Source organism: Trachurus japonicus, chromosome 21, assembly GCF_045865225.1.
Source record: "Trachurus japonicus isolate A0001 chromosome 21, Traja_1.0".
NCBI lineage: Eukaryota > Metazoa > Chordata > Actinopteri > Carangiformes > Carangidae > Trachurus > Trachurus japonicus.
Window position 1 is genome coordinate 33,287,910 of NC_140927.1, and position 21,243 is coordinate 33,309,152.

General features: G+C 44.7%; 1 protein-coding gene across 1 annotated transcript; it reads left to right on the forward strand.

Moving 5' to 3' along the window:
* Window positions 1-333: 333 nt before the first annotated feature.
* Window positions 334-20,599, forward strand: LOC146965601 (uncharacterized). The gene is made up of 6 exons (XM_085765065.1): window positions 334-577; window positions 715-763; window positions 2,787-2,960; window positions 3,052-3,225; window positions 18,460-18,506; window positions 19,938-20,599. Exons 1-6 carry the CDS (start codon window positions 334-336, stop codon window positions 20,519-20,521), a joined length of 1,272 nt encoding a protein of 423 aa, XP_085621191.1. The 3' UTR covers window positions 20,522-20,599.
* Window positions 20,600-21,243: the final 644 nt, after the last annotated feature.

Here is a 21,243-nt window from a genome sequence, read left to right on the forward strand (position 1 = left end):
CGTGGTCTCTTTGCCTGCAGCACGACCATATCGTGACACGCCCCCACCGTCCGGAAGCAGGGAAAACTGCTCATTTATTGACAACTTTGATGCAGAATTTTATATACTTAACGACTTTTTTAGTCCTTCAAATTTGACAGAGTGGTTAATAATATGTTTTCCTGTGGTATTATAAACTTAAAACACATATTTATTCTTGGTTTACCCGGTCTTTAATTACCAATCCAGGGATGTGATGGCACTAAATAGAGTCACATCCCTTACCATGATAAATGGTGGTATATCAGTCTTAGTGAAACAGTGTCACTGATCTGATTCTGTCAGGCAACAAAGATGGCGACGCCAGTGAAGGAGCAGCTGCTGCGGATTTTGATGAATTTGGGGACTGCAGAGCTGGAACGCTTCCAGTGGTACCTGCAGAATGATGACTTACTGGATGGTTTCCCTGCCATCCCAAAGTGTGAGCTGGAGGATGCAAGAAGAGAGAAAACGGTGGACTTGATGGTCAACATGTACACTACTGAGAAAGTTCTGCAGGTGGCAAGGTTCATTCTGAAGAAGATGGGAATTAATGAAGGTCAGTCATGGGAAGTGCAGCCAGTGTTTTACCTTTGTTATATTTCTTGTCTTTGTAACTATTTCCACACAGAGGACAAAGTCAACTGGGTCGGTCCTGCTACTCCTCATGATTAATGATTCCCTTTCCTCCAACAGGACAAGACCCGTCAGCAGCAGCAGCAACAGGTAAAGTTCAGCACCTTTTGTGAGGGGATGTCACATTTCACGGTTGTAGTCATCACCATGACTACATGAATTTAGATTCAAATATTTCTGTGTGTTTACATTAATTTACTATTATCTGTTGTTTATTCATTCAGACGCTCTTTACAAATGCCAGCCTAAACTCAAAAACAAGCTGAAGGAGAAGTTCCAGTGTGTGTTTGAGGGCATCGCTAAAGCAGGACACCAAACCCTTCTGAACCAGATCTACACAGAGCTCTACATCACAGAGGGAGGGGCTGGAGGGGTCAATGATGAACATGAGGTCAGACAGATTGAAACAGTGTCCAGGAAACCAGACAGACCAGAAACAACCATCAGACAAGAAGACATCTTTAAAGCCCCACCTGGAAGAGACCGACCAATCAGAAGAGTGATGACAAAGGGAGTGGCTGGCATTGGGAAAACAGTCTTAACACAGAAGTTCACTCTGGACTGGGCTGAAGACAAAACCAACCAAGACATACAGTTCACATTTCCCTTCACCTTCAGAGAGCTGAATGTGCTGAAAGAGAGAAAGTTCAGCTTGGTGGAACTTGTTCATAAATTCTTCTCTGAAACCAAAGAAGCAGGAATCTGCAGCTTTGATCAGTTCCAGGTCGTCTTCATCTTTGACGGTCTGGACGAGTGTCGACTTCCTCTGGACTTCCACAACACTGAGATCCTGACTGATGTGACAGAGTCCACCTCAGTCAACGTGCTGCTGACCAACCTCATCAGAGGGAACCTGCTTCCCTCTGCTCGCCTCTGGATAACCACACGACCTGCAGCAGTCAATCAGATCCCTCCTCAGTGTGTTGACATGGTGACAGAGGTCAGAGGGTTCACTGACCCACAGAAGGACGAGTACTTCAGGAAGAGGTTCAGAGATGAGGAGCAGGCCAGAGAGATCATCTCCCACATCAAGACATCACGAAGCCTCCACATCATGTGCCACATCCCAGTCTTCTGCTGGATCACTGCTACAGTTCTGGAGAAGCTGTTGAAGACCAGAAGGAGAGGAGAGCTGCCCAAGACCCTGACTGAGATGTACATCCATTTCCTGGTGGTTCATCTAAAACTGAAGAAGGTCAAGTATGATGGAGGAGCTGAGACAGATCCACACTGGAGTCCAGAGAGCAGGAAGATGATTGAGACTCTGGGAAAACTGGCTTTTGAGCAGCTGCAGAAAGGAAACCTGATCTTCTATGAATCAGACCTGACAGAGTGTGGCATCGATATCAGAGCAGTCTCAGTGTACTCAGGAGTGTTCACACAGATCTTTAAAGAGGAGAGCGGCCTGTACCAGGACAAGGTGTTCTGCTTCGTCCATCTGAGTGTTCAGGAGTTTCTGGCTGCTCTTCATGTCCATCTGACCTTCATCAACTCTGGACTCAACCTGATGTCACAACAACAAACAACCTCCTGGTGGTCTTCAGTGTTTGGAGACAAATCAGCATCTTTCTACCAGAGCGCTGTGGACGAGGCCTTACAGAGTCCAAATGGACACCTGGACTTGTTCCTCCGCTTCCTCCTGGGTCTTTCACTGGAGACCAATCAGAATCTCCTACGAGGTCTGATGACACAGACAGGAAGTGACTCACGGGCCAATCAGGAAACAGTCCTGTACATCAAGAAGAAGATTGAAGAGACTCCCTCTGCAGAGAAAAGCATCAACCTGTTCCACTGTCTGAATGAACAGAATGATCGTTCTCTAGTGGAGGAGATCCAACAGTCCCTGAGATCACGACGTCTCTCCACAGATAAACTGTCTCCTGCTCAGTGGTCGGCTCTGGTCTTCATCTTACTGTCATCAGGAGAAGATCTGGACGATTTTGACCTGAAGAAATACTCTGCTTCAGAGGAGGCTCTTCTGAGGCTGCTGCCAGTGGTCAAAGCCTCCAACAAAGTTCTGTAAGTGTAGAGATAGTTGGATTTATTCATCATTACATAAAAACCCATCTGTCTTTCAACAGAACAGATAATAAACTCCTTTCTTCTTTAATTCCTCATGATCATCTCTTCAGACTCAGCGGCTGTAACCTCTCAGAGAGAAGCTGTGAAGCTCTGTCCTCAGTCCTCAGCTCCCAGTCCTCTAGTCTGAGACACCTGGACCTGAGTAACAACAACCTGCAGGACTCAGGAGTGAAGCTGCTGTCTGGTGGACTGGAGAGTCCACACTGTAGACTGGAGACTCTCAGGTGAGGATCCATCCAGCTGTTTATCTGACGCCACTTGAACACAGCAGCAGGTGTTGACAGAGGGTTCCTGTGTGTTGTTGTGTGTGTTCAGTCTGTCAGGATGTCTGGTCACAGAGGAAGGCTGTGCTTCTCTGGCCTCAGCTCTGAGCTCCAACCCCTCCCATCTGAGAGAGCTGGACCTGAGCTACAACCATCCAGGAGCCTCAGGAGTGAAGCTGCTGTCTGCTGGACTGGAGGATCCAGACTGGAGACTGGACTCTCTCAGGTATGGAGAGGCTGCTGCAGCCACACACACTGTCTGATAGAGGAGGAGGAGCTGGAACATTTTCTATGGCCCCGTTCACACCTGGTCACACCTGGTATTAACATCTGTCTCAGGTGCATTGATGACATCAGATCCCATCACTCAGACCATATCCAGAGGTGGTGTAGGCCACGGTGAAGCTCCGCCCACTCCACTGACGTCCTCTGTCTCAGTCTGACTCGTCCCAACACAGTTTATACTGAAGCCAAAATCTCAGAGTGTTTCAAACATGAGCTGTGCAGCTTTCATCAATCACAGTGATGAACTACTGGGATCAGGAGTTTCTCCTCATGATGACTTCTGTGTCATCATAACTCACTGTGTCATATTCAGGAGAAGAGATGTCAGTGATGAAAGCAGCTGTTGGCAGCTGTGCTCTGAGTCTCTCCAGATGTTTGGATGAGACTTTATTTCAGAGTGTATCAGGAAACATTTCAGCTGCAGCTGGTTGAACTGCTCCTGAACCAACAGAGTGTTTGACTTGAACAGTCCCAGAGACTGTAGACACCTGTTGAGTGTGGACACACTAACAACAACACAGCAACAAGAATCAAAGCATGTCCACTGCTCAGAGACATTCGTCTCCCAGCGTCTCCAACCAAGGAGGAAATAAGAGACAGAAACCAGGCGGCACCATCAGGTCTCTGTCTGGTCAGATATTGATGATCAATAATCAGCTCAGTCTCTCTGAGATCCTGGTCTTGTCCTGATGAGATGTGTTGTTGTGTTGAGGAGACAGTCAATCACAGTGTGACATCCAGATGTCCTTACTGTCCAGAGGCCTGGAGCTGTCAATCAGAAGAAAGTGAGTGTAGTGAACAGTGTAATAATCAGTGTTTGTGGCTGAATGTGTGTGTGATCAAACAGCTGTTTTCAGACTGTGTGTGTGCTGACTCCAGATCAGATGAAGCCACAAAGTGGCTCCTTAATGAAAGTCTCCAGCAGCTGGAGCTTCACTTCCTGTCTGAGTCCATGTGCTCTGAGCTGAGCCTGCTTCTCTCTGCTCTACAGTTTCTCTGCTTCCTCTGGACTCTGACTTCAAGTCCAGTCAAAATGTGTGGACAGGTTTGATGGAGCTCAGGACTGGTCCTGAGGACGGCTGCTGCTCAAACAAACACAAGTTGTGTTCACACTCAGTGTTTCTCACTAAACTCACTGTGTGTTTCACTGAGCTCTAACAAACGTGTTGAGTGTTTCCTTCCTCATCAAACACTGAAACCACACTGCAAAAATTCAAAATCTTACCAAGAATATTTGTCTTATTTCTAGTCAAAATGTCATTTCTAGTCAAAATAAATCTAATTATACTTAAAATAAGACTCATCACATTTATAAAGTAGCTTGTTTTTAGACACAAGTTTTTCTTTCTTATTACAAGCACAAAAAACTTGCTTTCGCTGGCAGATTTTTCTACTTATTCCAAGTGAAAATTTGTCTGAAACAAGTGAAAATTACGGTGGCCGACAAGGGCCAAACGGCCGTCAACGGTCCAATACGTCTCAGTTTGAGAAAACAGCTTCAAGTACAGAAACGATGCAAAATCACAAACCCAAATACAAGTCTAAACGAGGTACAAAAAGAGGAACGTGGTGCAAATGAAAAAACGTGCTGCATCATCATCAAACGCGCTGCCAAATCGAGAAACGATCTGCAAACCAAGAAACGATCTTCAAATGACCCCCCCCCCCCTTACGGCCAACAGCTGTCAGACCTGGGTCTCTGTGTCTGTTTCACGCGGGCACGGGCTCTGGACACGGTGCAGAGTCCCAGGTCTGACAGTGGGCTGTCCCTCTCTGAAGCAGATGAGGTCAGCTTCACTCCCGTCAGTCTTCACAGACAGTCCACAAAGTTGAAAGATCATATCTGATCATATTGTCACCCTCCCAATGTGCTCTCCCCAGACCCTCATAAACAACCCCCCCCCCCCCCCCCCCCCCCCCAGTAGGCCTAATAGTTCTGACGTCCACAGGATTATTATTAGGCTACAGCTGACTGAAGTACGGTGCAAATACAGCGGGAATGTTGACTTTTATTTAGACCTAATATATTATCACTGTACAATGCTTCACATTACTGTGTGTGACGTTTATTTATTTACGTATTCTTCTCTGTAAAACACAGACAGACGGGACATCGGAGTCATTAAACAATAACAATACTAACGGTTACAGTAGGCTACAACACGTTACATTATTACTACTCTACAACATTGTATCGCACTCGCCCCCGGCACTCACACAGACTCAGACTCGCACCCACATGGACAGGGACACTCACACAGACATGGACCTTTTCATACAGCGGCACACAGACGGACTCTCATATCAGCTGAGTAGCCACATAGTAACGGTTGCTAAGCATTGCATTCACTCTCCCCTTTGTCACATCTGTAACACAGAGACGGACGGGACATCGAGTCATTAACAATAACAGCACTACGGTTACAGTAGCTACAAGACGTTACATTCTTACTATGCTCATTCATTCCACATGCGCGCACACACTCAGTTGTGTGTGTGTGTGTATGCCGTGCTCATGTGTAATTTATATGTAGCCTATGCCACATGCCATATTCATAATGCCACATATACATGTATACTTTTTTATGTAGCCTACTATTAAAACGGGAGTTTAATTTATCAATCTCTAATCATCCTATTCCTATCCTAAGCAGGCTAATCTAGCCTACATGCAAATGTGCAGCCTTCTAACATCTGGTGTAAAATACAATCGTGCAGCCTTGTACAGTGATAAACGAAATATAGCCTATAATCAAATAAAGCCTTATAAAAGCATTACCGTTCACGCTGTATTTTCATGCACCGTGGTTTAGTCAGCTATGATAGGAAAATAGCCTACATCTGTGAGCATTTTTCGTTTGCATATCGTCTCTCATTTTGAAGATTGTTTCTTGGTTTGAAGATCGTTTCTTTGTTTGAAGATCGTTTCTTTGTTTGAAGATCGTTTCTTTGTTTGCAGATCGTTTCTTGGTTTGAAGATTGTTTCTTTGTTTGCAGATCGTTTTGGTTTGCAGATCATTTCTCTATTTGGCAGCGCGTTTTGGAGCAGGTTTTTTTTTCATTTTCATCACGTTCTTCTTTTTGTACCTCGTTTTTTTGCATCGTTTCTGTACTTGAAGCTGTTTTCTCGAACTGAGAGGTATTGGACCGTTGATGGCCGTTTGGCCCTTCTCGGCCACCATAGAAAATTATCTAAAAACAAGTTTGTAATAGATTGAAATGATTTACAATGTAGGTTATCACATTGTGGTTATTACTGCAAAGGCAGTTGCATTATGTTTTGGTTGGCCAACACATTTGAGGTGTTTACTGAGCCCAAGCGGCACCTGTAGTGTGTGTGTCTGTTGCCCGGAAGTCTCGAAGTAAAGACCTGTTATGAAGCCATGCCCGGCCTGATTCTTGCCTCCTGCACAAAACACTACAAATGGCAACGAGGATTTTAAATGAAAACACTGCGTGAATGGACTGTAAAAGTCACCGTACACTGGTCGTAGTCGAGGAAACTGAGTTTTTTCTCTTTTCTTTTTTCTCTCGCGGAGGAACCAGGCACGAGTCGGACTAGCAGTTAGCATTGGAAAAAAATCTGTCATGGCGGTGCAAATCGGTCGTGTGGATGAGTACAATGACGCAAAGGAGGATTTTGAGTCATATCTGGAACGGTTGGAGCAGTGGATGTTGGCAAATGAGATCAAGGATGAAAAGAAGGTGTGTTAAAGACGGGTGAAGGCAGTGGTGACGTGTCTCAGTCCGGGACCGGGACCGGGGCCGAGAGTCGGAGCTGAGCAGCCAGGTGAGAGGAGAGGAAAGGAGAGGAGAGGAGAGGAGAGGAGCGCACTGCAGGACAGACGTGCCCCGTGCGTAACGGCGTGTAAAAGACTTTTAACACGGCTGAAAAACTGTTACAGAATTACCCAGACGTGAGGAAATGCAGAGATGTAAGATCACGGGGCTCTGACAGGTATCAAATCAATAAACGCATACGTTTTGGCAAAGTTGTATCAGTTAGTACATGGTTTTCAGACGTGGTGAATAAAGACGCAAAAACAGCCACCGCAATCTCTTCCTGGTTTGGTAAATCACATTGCACGCGCTAAATAAATCTATTTGCATCTACTCCTCCCAGTATTTAGCACGTTCTGGCTGAAACGCCCATATTTACATATTCATCAAGGCAAACACGCTAAATGGATCGCACGTGCTATTCTGCCCGTGTGAGGGACGCAATCCTCGGTGCGTCCGGTTAGTAGATCAGGTTCCACATGTGTTTGCGCGTGCAATCACGTTTGCACACGTTTTAATACACGCAAACCTTTAGTAAATCCGGCCCTAAGTAAAGTTGTTCATGATCTGCAGAGTAGATCACCCGATGCTCTCACCATCATTAACGGTGATTTCAATCACTGCACGCTCTCACGCTCCCTCCCCTCCTTCAAGCAATGCGTTACCTGCCCCACGAGGAAAGATAAAACCATTGATCTTTTCTATTCCAACGTAAAGGATGGCTATTCGTCGCTCCCCCTGGTCCCCTTGGGTGGATCAGACCATAATCTGGTGCTGGTGTCATCTAAATACACACCACTTGTCCACAGACAATCTATCTCCTCCAAATCGGTGCGTGTTTGGTCAGAGGAGGCGTGTGAGGAGCTGCGGGGGTGCTTCGAGCAGACGGACTGGACTGTGTTTTATGATGATGAGGACAGTAATGTGGATAACATTGCAGAGTGTGTCACTGGGTACATCAATTTTTGTGTTGATATGATTATCCCATGTAAATCAATTAAAAGTTTTGCTAACAATAAACCCTGGGTAACCAAGGAAATTAAAGCTGCTATTAATAATAAGAAAAGAGCCTTTCTTAAGGGCGACAGGAAGGAGCTCAAACTAGCACAGAAAAACCTAAAACGGGCCATCAGGCAGGGGAAGAGGAAGTATAAGGACAGAGTGGAGAGCAAACTCCAGCAGGGAGACTCAAAAGGTTTATGGAAGGGCATGAAATTAATTACAGGTTATGGCCCTACCTCTGCTAAGTTACCGGATGGAGGGTTGGGTGCTGATGAGGCAAACAGCTTTTTTACTAGGTTTGACAATGCTGACTTCTCTGCCGAACGGAATGCAGTGTGCGCTACTATCTCTCAAAGGGGAATTGATAGTCATCTTAGCCCCCCTATTGCTATCACATCTGATGAGGTCTGCTCTGCGCTGAAGAGGCTCAGGATAAATAAGGCTGCGGGCCCAGACGGGGTCTCGCCACGAGCCCTGAAAATATGTGCAGAGCAACTCTGTGATGTCCTACAGTTTATTTTCTCTCTTTCCCTCACTCAGTCTAAGATCCCTGTGATGTGGAAAACTTCATATATTGTGCCAGTGCCTAAAAAAGCAAATGCTCATGACATACAGGATTTTAGGCCAATAGCACTGACCTCTCAGCTTATGAAATGTTTTGAAAGAGTGGTCCTTGGGCATCTTAGTAAGCAGGTTCCTGCATACCAGGATCCACTACAGTTTGCGTATAAGAAAGGAGTCGGTGTGGATGATGCCTTACTTTATATGCTACACAGAGTGTACAGTCACCTGGAGAAAGCTGGTGCATCTGTAAGAATTTGATTTTTTGATTTCTCGAATGCTTTTAATACTATTCAGCCGCACATTTTAGTTAAGAAATTACTTGATTGGAATATAAATAGCTGTACTGCCCAATGGGTTATGGACTACCTCACTTGTAGACCCCAGTTTGTGAAAATGGGTAATGAGGTATCTAAAACTATTTTAACAAACACAGGGGCACCACAAGGGACTGTTTTGTCTCCATTTTTATTTACTTTGTACACATCAGACTGTAGATCAAGCTTGTTGTCTGACTGTCATCTACAAAAATTTTCTGATGACTCTGCACTTGTAGGTTACATCACTGGAGACAAGCACACATCCTACTTAAGAGAAATAGACAGCTTCGTCAAATGGTGTGATGATAACCACCTCATTTTAAACTTAAACAAGACAAAAGAACTTGTAATTGATTTTAGAAGGAAAAAGACACCAATTACTCCGGTAATTATCAAGGATGTGGCTATTGAGGTTGTCCCCCACTACAAGTACCTTGGCATCCGTGTGGATAACAGGCTGGACTGGAAAGAGAACACCTGTGCTATTTTCACAAAGGCCCAGTCCAGGCTGTTTTTCCTCAGGAAGCTAAGATCATTTGATGTTAGCAGGCCACTCTTGAATGTGTTTTTTCATAGTATTTTAGCTAGTGTGCTTTTTTATGCTGTTGTCTGCTGGGGGTGGGGGTTGAAGTCTGAGGACAGACACAGGATTAACAAAGTGATTAAAAAAGCAGGTTCTATCATTGGTTTGCCTCCTGACTCCTTAGAGGTGGTCATGGAGAAGAGGGTGGGGAGGAAACTCTGGTGCATTCTGCACAATAAGGACCACCCACTCTATGTTTTCTTCCATGAACTGAAGAGTTCTTTTAGCAACAGACTGGTGATGCCGAGATGTTCCTCAGAAAGATTCAGGAGGTCTTTTGTACCTGGTGCAGTGAAGTTTTTTAATGAACATTGTTGTTAATTATTGTTATTGTTTTCTGTTGTGTGCTATGCTGAGTAATGCATTGCATTGCACTTATTGTACTGCCTGAGTTGTCAATGCTTGTCATGTTGTAGTATTGTGTGTTGGATGTTGTGCGTACAGAGTGACAATCAATTTCCCTTCAGAGGGATTAATAAAGTAAACCAACTACTTGGATGATGCGCTGAAAGATCGCTTTGTGAGTGGACTACGCTCGGATGCCGTGCAGCGCAGGTTGCTGTCTGAAAAACTTTTCCGAAGGCTTGTGAGGTTGCAGTAGCAATGGAACTGGCGTCGAAAAAATCAATGGAGTTTTCTGGACACAGTGAGCCTCATCAGGTAAATGCTCTATCAAGTGCTAATGCTTTGAAAAGGGGAGGAAAGGACAATTTAGATGAGAGAACAATAATAAAGCACAAAACAAGGGCCAAACGGGAGTAAAAAAATTACTTTGGGCGCAACAGACATGCTACAGATGTGGGGGAAGACACTTAGGGCCGGATTTACTAAGATCCCAGATAGCGGGCGCTATATTGTTTGCACCCGCTATAATATTGCGAGTTTGGTTAGTGCACGCAAAACAGGTGATCTACTAAGAGTAACCCGCTAAATGACACAACACGTGCAAACCGCAATATGTAAATGAGGGTTTTGCGCGTGGTAATCCTTTCCGCCATGGAGAGAGTGGACAGAGAGCTGGACGGACGAAGGGACAGAATGACATTTGATCCGATGCATAATGACAGCATGTGTGTTCATCTCTCTCGTGCTCTGTTTAGATAAATAAACACAAATCGCTACAGGGCCCAACTCGTCATATAGTGACGAACAGGCAGCAGCTGCAGCGACAATCACGCACCTATAATATGTGTGTGCCGCCCATGATCCAGTGGATTAATAGATAGCTCAGGTGGGACACACGGATCTAAACGCTCTGACCACTGACCAGAGGGATCAAAGACGGGTGAAGGCAGCAGTGACGTGTCTCAGTCCGGGACCGGGACCGAGAGACGGAGCTGAGCAGCCAGGTACTGGAGAGGGAGGAGAGGAGAGGAGAGGAGAGGAGAGGAGAGGAGAGGAGCGCACTGCAGGACAGACGTGCCCCGTGCGTAACGGCTGAAAAACTGTTACAGAATTACCCAGACGTGAGGAAATGCAGAGATGTAAGATCACGGGGCTCTGACAGGTATCAAATCAATAAACGCATACGTTTTGGCAAAGTTGTATCAGTTAGTACATGGTTTTCAGACGTGGTGAATAAAGACGCAAAAACAGCCACCGCAATCTCTTCCTGGTTTGGTAAATCACATTGCACACGCTAAATAAATCGATTTGCATCTACTCCTCCCAGTATTCTGCACGTTCTGGCTGAAACGCCCATATTTACATATTCATCCAGGCAAACACGCTAAATGGATTGCACGTGCTATTCTGCCCGTGTGAGGGACGCGGGGACAGCTCTCCATTCCGACACCCCTTCACTTCGACACCCCGCTGTTCCGAAATACCCCCACTTCGAAACACCGTTGTTCCGACACAGTCCCCCCGCAGCTGTCCAATGTCCAAGGTGCTGAACCGCGTGACGTTGTTTACATTCTGCTTTGTGGCTTGTCTGTGAAACGTGCGCTGCTCAGGGACTGGGCAGATCTGTCCCACTTGCTTTCTCCCCGACTCCGTTGTTGGAGATCTCCACACAGTAATAGAAATACTCCCCCCCCCCCCGGCTCCGCTCGAGCGCGGCTGAACTCGGCTTGAGCTCACACTCACAGGGGCGTGAGGCTGCTGCAGCCGCCGCTCATGCTGACAGCTGACTGAGGGAGATGCTTTGGTTGGGCTTAGGCAATGAAGAAAGGAGTTGGTTAAGTTTAGTAAAAAGACCAGGTAGAGGCTAGACAGGCTAGAAGCATAATGAGCATTATAAGTCATTAATATGAAGTATTTGCTTGTTTTGCAGTTAATTATGCACATGATCCGTTTGACCCCAAAAAGGAAAAAAGGATCAATGCGCACTGCACAGCCTCCGTTTCCTTTCTGATTAGGTCCGTCTGTCCGTTCGGAGTGGGGGGGTTTCCCCCAATAGCCTTTTCGGAATAGCGGGGTCTTTAGAAAAAATAGAAAACCCCGCTATTACGATGAATGGAAGTCTATTGTCGGAAAGGCGGGGCTTCGGAAAGGCGGGGTGTAACCGAGGGACGCAATCCTCGGTGCGTCCGGTTAGTAGATCAGGTTCCACATGTGTTTGCGCGTGCAATCACGTTTGCACACGTTTTAATACACGCAAACCTTTAGTAGATCCGGCCCTTAGCACGTGACTGCAGATTTAAAAATGAAAAGTGTCATACCTGCTCCAAAATTGGACACATAGCCCGTGCATGTAGAAAGGGAAAAGCAACTTCTCAAACTCAGTATGTAGAAGCTGAAGGAAGTACATCCAGTACAAGGACAAGTAAGAAACTGATCTTTTTGGAGTGTATGCAGTATACTCCAACTCAAGCTGTGAAAAGGGCTACACAGTTGATGTTGCACTGGGTGATAAGAGTACAACAATGCTACTGGACACAGGCTCAGCTGTGTCAGTGGTATCTGAGGACTATTACCAGAAAAATCTGAACAGCTTCCCTTTAAAACCAGCCCCCAGGTTAAAGCTGAAATCATATTCAGGCCAAAGTATCGCTGTTCGAAGATACATCGTGTAGGGCTGTCCCAAGCGATTATTTTTTCGATTAGTCGATTAGTCTAACGATTAATTCTTTGACTAATCTAACGATTATTTTTTGGTTGACGATTAGTCATTTACAAAAAAACACTTCTGAACACTTCTCTTATTTAAATACTCTTTCTGGTGTGCATTTGGTTCCCAACCTTTTTTCCTCAAAGCCCTCCCCCCTTGCTTTTGTCAAAGCCTTTTTATTCCATTTTGTGCCATCCTTATTTTGTTTTATTATATTTTGTTCTATTTTTATTTTGTCTTTATGTCAATTTTCCTTTGTTGTGTCATAATTGTTATCAAGTATAAGCAGGTAGGTTTTGTGTAGGTGTTTGTTCCTATTGATTTTGATGTTTTTGATTATCCAATTGGATGTGTTATTGAAATTTTAAAATTTCAATATGCACAAATCTAATTTTGATAACCTCACAACCTCAGAACAAACAAAGCTCTGTGGACCCCCTGACATCTCTGAGGGTCCGGGCCCCAAGGTTGGGCACCAATGCTCTAAATAATCTTTTTTTTTTGGAGGGGAAAAACTGTGCCATATCAGTTTGCTTTAACCCTGAAATATTAGCACAATGATTTTGAATAGGCACATTTATTTAGTATAGTCATGGAGCAGACCAGTGTTTTCTCTAGGATGTTTTTTAAGACGGGGGTGCAGGACAGGGTGGGGAGGGCAGGGTGCTGTGCTGCGCCCGGGTGCACAGAGAGCAGCAGCGGAGTGGATAAAAATAAAATTAAAAAGACAACACGAGGATGTGTTTACATCTATGGATACATAAAGCAAGGAGACTGTGGCGTGTGGTCTGATTGTTCGACGAGGGAGGGGGGCGCGGGGGGTGCACGATTGGACCGTATGAGTTTCGTTTTTACCGCGCACTGAAGTCTTCGCTCTGTGGGTCTCATTCATGAAACGTGAACAGCACGGATTTGTGTGTAAACCCTGAGCAGCGCAAATTTACGTGCGATTTCCGCATTCATCAATCTTTTAGTAGTGCTGATTTTTTCGTAGCTACACACAAAATCTACACCTGCTCCGGACTGTGTGTTGCGCTTGTGTAAATGTAGGAATGCATGAAAATTACAATTTTAATCCATATTCCTCTCTCTCATGTTCAAAATAAGCCGACGCCTTTGAAACACGTAATTTAAACATGACAAACAATTAGAAATATTTGGAGAGAGAGACGTTTTAGGGATCGGACACGCACAAACACATCAAGGCTCCATCTAATGATGATAATAATCTGATATAAAACCGGAAAAAACTTTTTTGTGTTGCTACACGCTCGGTGGGCGCACACTTCACCCTGCGCAGCAGCGCAGTCGGCACCGGTTTGGATGGAGCTGTGACAGACGGCTGGTGCTTCTGTAACAATATTAACCTGCCTATATAACTTCATGTGTTGATACAACCATGCTCCTATACAGCTGAGGCTGTGAAGAGCCTCCCCTTCCCGTCACTGCTGTAGCTCTGTAGTTTTTTTTTTTTTTCATGTTTCATATCGAACTATTCTGGTTTTACTTCTTAAACTGTTCTTTAATAAACCAAGGACAGGCCTACTTAATTCACTAAATCTGTTTCTTCCCTCCAGCCTTTGACCTGTCCCAGTCACACCACTACTAACAGAAGAGAATTAAATATTTTTTCTGGACTCTTCACCCAAAATGACTTTGATCCGTGATCTCTCTTTTTTTCTCTCTCTCCCTCTTTCCTCGTTTGCGTCATGGCTGCAGGTGAGCAGGATGCACCTACCTCCTAATATGGTGGTCAGGATCTCCTTATATGGCTGTTCATGTATGGAGATCTATGCTAATTGCTGATCACCGGGGGCGTGTTGTTAGTTTACGATGGGTTGGCATTCATGAAGTTACACACGTGTTTACGATCAAATCTGAGTTTCCCGCACCGTTCATGAATCCGGAGTAGAGTTTTAGTAGAGTGAGCTTTTATGTGCAAATCTACACACAGATTTACTCACGTTTCATGAATGAGACCCTGTGTGTGTGTGTGTGTGTGTGTGTGTGTGTGTGTGAGAGAGAGAAAGGGAGAGAGAGAGAGCGTCAATAATGGCGAAAGAGCGCTACGTGGGGATGAATGAACGGAACGATATATTGCAGCTTCAGGTGCTCGTTCATCGCTGTGCTGCTGTGGTGCAGCATGTGTTTTTCTGCTGCACGTGTTACAGTCTATGGTTCACAACCCGACGGTGTGTTGTACCTGTCGACGTATTTACGTCATCGACGTAATCGATTAGGTCGAGTAATCGGGACAGCCCTAACATCATGATACCAGTGCAGTACGAGACACAGAAAGTCACTCTACCTCTTGTCATTGTGAAAGGAAGTAGACCAGCTCTGATTGGTCGGAACTGGCTAAAGGAACTACAACTGAACTAGAAACAGATTTTCACCGTACACTGGGTGCTAACACAGGCAGAGTGGACCCCAAGAGTCAACGAGGTGTTACAGCGCCACCAGGCTGTGTTCTCTGAGAACCAAGGCTGCATAGAGGGTTTTAAAGCCAAAATCCACATAAAAGCAGGCACCACACCGATCCTCTGCAAAGCTCGTCCAGTTCCTTACGCATTAAAGGAAGCTGTAGAGAAGGAGTTGGACAGGTTGGAAAAAATGAAAGTGATTTCAAAGACTGAGAAAAGTGAGTGGGCCTCTCCAATAGTAACCGTGCCAAAAGCAGATAAAACAATTAGGATTTGTGGCGACTACAAGGTCAGTATAAATCAGTGTATGGAAGAGCAGACATACCCATTACCTAACACAGAAGATTTGTTCGCTACCTTAGCAGGAGGAACATCATTCAGTAAGCTTGACCTCTCTCATGCCTACCAGCAGCTGCTTTTAGATGAAGAGTCAGAGAACTACTTGACGATCAACACTCATAAGGGCCTGTACAAATTTCATCGTCTCAGCTATGGTGTTTCCAGCGCACCTGCAATTTTTCAGTCTGTTATGGACCAGATTTTACAAGGACTGGACCATGTGACATGTTTCTTGGATGATATTCTCATCACTGCTTCATCGGAGGAGAAGCACTTACAAAGACTGGACAAAGTACTCGACACACGCTTGGAAAAACATGGTGTCCGAGTGAAACTGTCTAAATGTCAGTTTTTTCAGAGCAGTGTGGAGTATCTGGGACATCGCATTGCAAATTTCCTGCTCATGTACCGCAGTACACCCCATACCGTGACTGGACGGACACCGGCTGAGTTATTTCCAAAACGCCAGATCCGAACCCGTTTCAGTTTGCTTAAGCTTGCCAAACGGATTCATGAGAAGCAAGCCACACAGAAACTTCATCATGACCGTGGTGGCTCATCTCTTTGTTTCTTTCAGGAAGGAGATGCTGTCCGTATCTGAAATTTCAGGGGAGGAGTGGAGAAATGGATTCAGGCAAAAGTACTTAAAAGACTGGGAACTGTCACATACCTGATACAAGAGGGTCAGAGGCAGCGCACAGTGCACGTGGACCACATGTTGCCATGGCGAGGAAATGTTGAGACACTTCCACCGAGCTTGCCCTTACCAGTGGCTGATGTTGGGACTTCAACCCACATGTTCTCAAACAAAGGGCCATAAAACCAGCTGGGGACAAGGAATGCGCGCCAGCAGACATTACCTGAATTACCTGAACTTGAGTGTGTAGGCCTACTAGATGATTTTAGTAATAAATGTCCTTGAACTAAAGTAAGGCAAGGCAAGGCAAGGCAATTTTATTTGTATAGCCCGTTTTTACAAACAGTTTGTCTCAAAGGGCTTTACATGGCATCGTAACAACATCCTCTGTCCTTAGACCCTCACATCGACTGAGGAAAAACTCCATGGAAAACCCTTTTAACAGGGAAAAATCGGAGAAACCTCAGGGTGAGCAACAGAGGAGGGATCCCTCACCCAGGACGGACAGACGTGACATAGGATGTTGTTACAGACAAGAAAACAGTTTACAGTTTGTCACAGAATGTGCGAAATAGTAGTTGTTCTGTGGTTGTTTGTGTACATTCTATTGTGACGCTAAAGCTGGTTATCAGGGTCTGTGCTCGACTTTACGCCTTCCTATTTAATTGATTATCCTACTCTATAAGAGATTTATATAATCGAGACTGATTGTTTGGTCATTGATCCCTGATTTCAGGGTGGTGCCCCGCAGTTATTATTAATTAATTCACTTTAATTAATAATACAACTATTCTTTTTTTTCTAGTAATTATTAGTCAATAAGTGGTTTTACTACTGTTTTCGACCGCTAATCCTACATTTATTAATTTATCAATTAAACTCAATAATTAATAAATTAGTTGACCTGCTTATTGATTATTAATGCTTAATAATTATTGTCAATCACCAAACTCCTATGCATAATCCCCAACACTGAGAATGTGCCACCAGTAACTATGGACTGTGCTTTTCCAGCTGTTTTGCCTAGTACACCAGTGAAGCAAACACCACCTACTGTTCTCACTGAACCAACTTGTTGTTGAGGTGTCATCCTCCCTTGTATCATCACACACAGCAAACAAAAGCTCACCTGAAAAACGCCGGTACCCAGAGAGGGTCCGTGTACCTCCTCAAAGACTGACTCTCTAAATTACAGTGTATTTAAATTTGCACAGTGAATGTAAGCTGCCAAGAGACATTTTATGTTGATAGTAGGAAGTTAATATTATGCTAAGATTGAAAAGTATATTTATTTTGTTATTGTGAGATTTAACTGCACAGGTTAGTGGTTGCAAATTATTCCTAAACTTACAAGGGTTGAAGTTATAAAAATCTAAAAGGGGAGGAATGTAATATGTAGGAGCCATTTTAGCTTTATTTTGTTTTCTATTTTATTGTGATAACTTCCGTTGACATCGGAAGTGACATCACACGCTTCCGGGTCGCGGGGGTGATTTAAACCCAGACAATCAGTGCCAGGTGTTGCTGGTCCGAAGGCACACAGTTTTTGACCGTGTCATCGTGGCGTTTCGTGTCCTGCCTGCCACTACACGCAAGAGGTATTGTGTTGTTAATAAATGTTGTTTTTACTATTGGAACCTCGTCTTGGGCACTTTTTGATTGATTGCACATGCACGCGTCCGAACACCTGCAAGACCAGCCGCCGTGACCTTCTCCTATCACTGGGACGGGAAGAAGGCCACTTCATAATAGATTGAAGTGATTTACAATGTAGGTTATCACATTGTGGTTATTACTGCAAAGGCAGTTGCTGTGTTATGTTTTGGTTGGCCAACACTTTTGAGGTGTTTACTGAGCCCAAGCGGCAGTAATGTAGTGTGTGTGTCTGTTGCCCGAAAGTCTCGAAGTAAAGACGTGTTATGAAGCCATGCCCGGCCTGATTCTTGCCTCCTGCACAAAACACTACAAAGTTGATTTTAGGTGATGAGTCTTATTTAAAGTGGAAAGAGATTAGTTTTGACTAGAAATGAGACATTTTGACAAGAAATAAGACAAATATTCTTGGAAAGATTTTGAGTTTTTGCAGTGCATCCACTGTTCACAGCTGCACTCTTCTTCTTTCCTGGTGCATTGTGGGATATCTGGGCTGGTCAGCTCCACCTGTTGTGTCTTCATCTTCTTTGCTGTGACGTGTGTTTGTGCAGCTTGAGAGTCAGAGAGTGAAAGTGTGTGTCTCACACTGCAGTGACATCACATGGAGAAAAGACATGATGAAGTGTTTCCTCCTCGTCTCCTCCTGCTCTGTATCATCACTAGATAAAGACTCCAGCTCCTTCTTCTCTGTGCTCAGTGTTCATCCATACATACCAGCCTCCATGTGAACACAGTGATAAAACAGTGTGTGTGTGAGAGCCATGTAATGTCCATGTGTGCATGCTGCCAGAGAAGGTGCTGCTCTGACCCCCCTCCTCCTTTCAGGGTGGAGCCTGCTGGAGTCCCATGGTTGACACCAGGTCTGAGGAAGTGTAAGTCTGTTTTTACTTTGATTCATGGAAACGAGGGATGCACATGTTGAACCGTTTAACCGTTAACAGATAACAAGAACTTTGACCGATTAATACTATCAGTTATTTATTTTATTAGCTCCTTGTCGTCAACTCATGGGGGCGTGTCGACACATGTAGATTTCCACGTGCCTTCAGTCATATTTCGCGGTAAAAAGTTCCACAGGAGGACTGACAGTATGTGCAGCAGCCCCCGTGAAGGAAGGTCAGACCATAAATGTAGCTACACAGACATAGATGTGAATCACCTGTAACAACGGTGCTGAAAAAAAATGAAAAAAGTAAATAAAAGAGGACGCTGATGCAGCTCTCCTGCAGCTCCACAGAGGAGCTCTGCTGCTCCTTCAGTCTGGTGTTTGGCTGCACTTTGTATAAAAACAGTTCTACACTGGACGATCTAACCTCCATATGAGAGATCAGCTGAGACAGAGCAGAGTGGATGTGGCACTGATCAGCTGTCGCAGCGCACGTGTGTATTTAAAGGGATAGTTCAACATTTAGTCAAATTGGCCCATTGCCATAATCCCTATAGTCATAGCAGTAGGTTCATTACCTTTAATTGTCGGTGCAAGCTATTTTTAGAACGGCGGAGCAGAGCCGTGAGCTGCTCAGAGCTACGCTACGGAGGCTCATTATGGGATTTCTTGGTTTCCCTCATCAAACTCATCAAATACACAATCCAACAACTCCACAACGCTCTGGTGGACAAGTTGTGAGCTGCACATTCACCACGCTATGAGATAATAACACAACGTTACCAGACAGAGTTGTTGTAGAGGGAAATTCATGTGAAACCACTGATGCACGTTGCCTTCAGGGACAGTTTTTCATCAAGCAGTCTCTGTGTTTACCTCTAAAACAACTCTGTGTGGTAACGTTGTGTTATTATCTCATAGCGTGGTGAATGCGCAGCTCACAACTTGTCCACCAGAGCGTTGTGGAGTTGTTGGATTGTGTATTTGATGAGTTTGATGAGGGAAACCAAGAAATCCCATAATGAGCCTCCGTAGCGTAGCTCTGAGCAGCTCATGGCTCTGCTCCGCCGTTCTAAAAAATAGCTTGCACCGACAATTAAAGGTAACAAACCTACTGCTATGACTATAGGGGTTATGGCAATGGGCCAATTTGCCAAAATGTTGAACTATCCCTTTAATGGCAAAAAAAAAAAAAATTGGACCGTCAGAATCTTATCGGTTAACGGTTAATAATCGGTTAACGAGCGTCGGTTATCGGTCAGAAAAGAAATTCAAAATGTGCATCCCTACTGGAAACAAAGCAGCACATTCAACCATCTTCACACTGTCACATCACTGACCTCATGAGTCTTCATCAAACTGTCAATAACTGATCACATGATCAATAACTGCAGCTGTGTCTTGTTCTCTCCATCAGATTCCTGTCCACTCACAATCGACACAAACACAGTGAACACAAAGATCAAACTGTCTGACAACAACAGGAAGGCAACAGGTGTGGAGGAGGATCAGTCATATCCTGATCATCCAGACAGATTTGACCGGTGTCGTCAGCTGCTGTGTTCAACTGGTCTGACTGGTCGCTGCTACTGGGAGGTCGAGTGGAGAGGAGTCGTTTTTATATCAGTGAGTTACAGAGGAATCAGCAGGAAAGGAAACAGTGGAGACTGTTGGTTTGGAATGAACGATCAGTCCTGGAGTCTGTTCTGCTATGATGGTCGTTACAGAGTCTGTCACAATAACAGAGAGACACCTATCACCTCCTCCTCCTCCTCCTCCTCCTCCTCCTCCTCCTCCTCCTCCTCCTCCTCCTCCTCCTCCTCTGTCTCTAACAGAGTAGCAGTGTATGTGGACTGTCCTGCTGGCTCTCTGTCCTTCTACAGAGTCTCCTCTGACTCACTGATCCACCTCTACACCGTCAACACCACCTTCACTCAACCTCTCTATCCTGGGTTTGGATTCTCCTGGTCCAGACCTGGTTCGTCAGTGAGTCTGTGTTGAGTGAAGCAGAGTCTCCTCCTGTCACAGAAACCTTCTCTCTGTTGAACAGACAGTTCAGTCTCTACACGTCTGTCTCTGTCTCTCACTCACGTCGTCTTCACAGGACAGAGATGAACACAGTTTAATAATGAACTCATCAGCGTCATGGCAACAGAAAAATCACTGGGACCTGAAAAACAAGAAGAAGTTTACGAGAATCACTGAGAAGAGTTTAAAAAATCAACTGATTTAATCCATGAATGTAAATAATCTGATGTGAAATAAACAACAACGTGATTTAAAAAAGCATCAGTAAATAAATGAATTCATAAACAAACATATACATGTCGACATTTATTACTGGATTTATTTTGAGATTCATTTCCTGGTGGATTTTAATTCATTCATCAAGTTTTGACTAAAATGTCTCTCCATAGGCGTCAACGTCTTATTCTGAAATTGTTCACTGCTGCCAATGTGTGACTTTCACCCATTCACCCAAAATTCAAATTTCACTCATTATCTACTCACCCTCATGTCGACTAAGAGCTGGGAGAAGTTTCAGAGTCCGTCGTGCATCCTCTGAGTTACGGGGGGGTCCACGAAGCAGTATTTGTCCATATGATGGTTGTCAATGGATACCAACTTTCTTCGTCCAAAAAGACACACCAAAAAACATCCAAATACCTCCATGCTGCTCGTCTGTAATGTCCCTCTTGTATTAAAGCCCCAACATGAGAAAT

What these genes read in the sequence shown, in the direction of transcription:
- LOC146965601 (XM_085765065.1), top strand. Translation starts at nt 334, where the DNA reads ATGGCGACGCCAGTGAAGGAGCAGCTGCTGCGGATTTTGATGAATTTG. An exon ending in GAAGATGGGAATTAATGAAG is followed by an intron (nt 578 to 714) that starts GTCAGTCATGGG and finishes TTCCTCCAACAG; the next exon opens with GACAAGACCCGTCAGCAGCA. An exon ending in TGTAGACTGGAGACTCTCAG is followed by an intron (nt 2,961 to 3,051) that starts GTGAGGATCCAT and finishes GTGTGTGTTCAG; the next exon opens with TCTGTCAGGATGTCTGGTCA.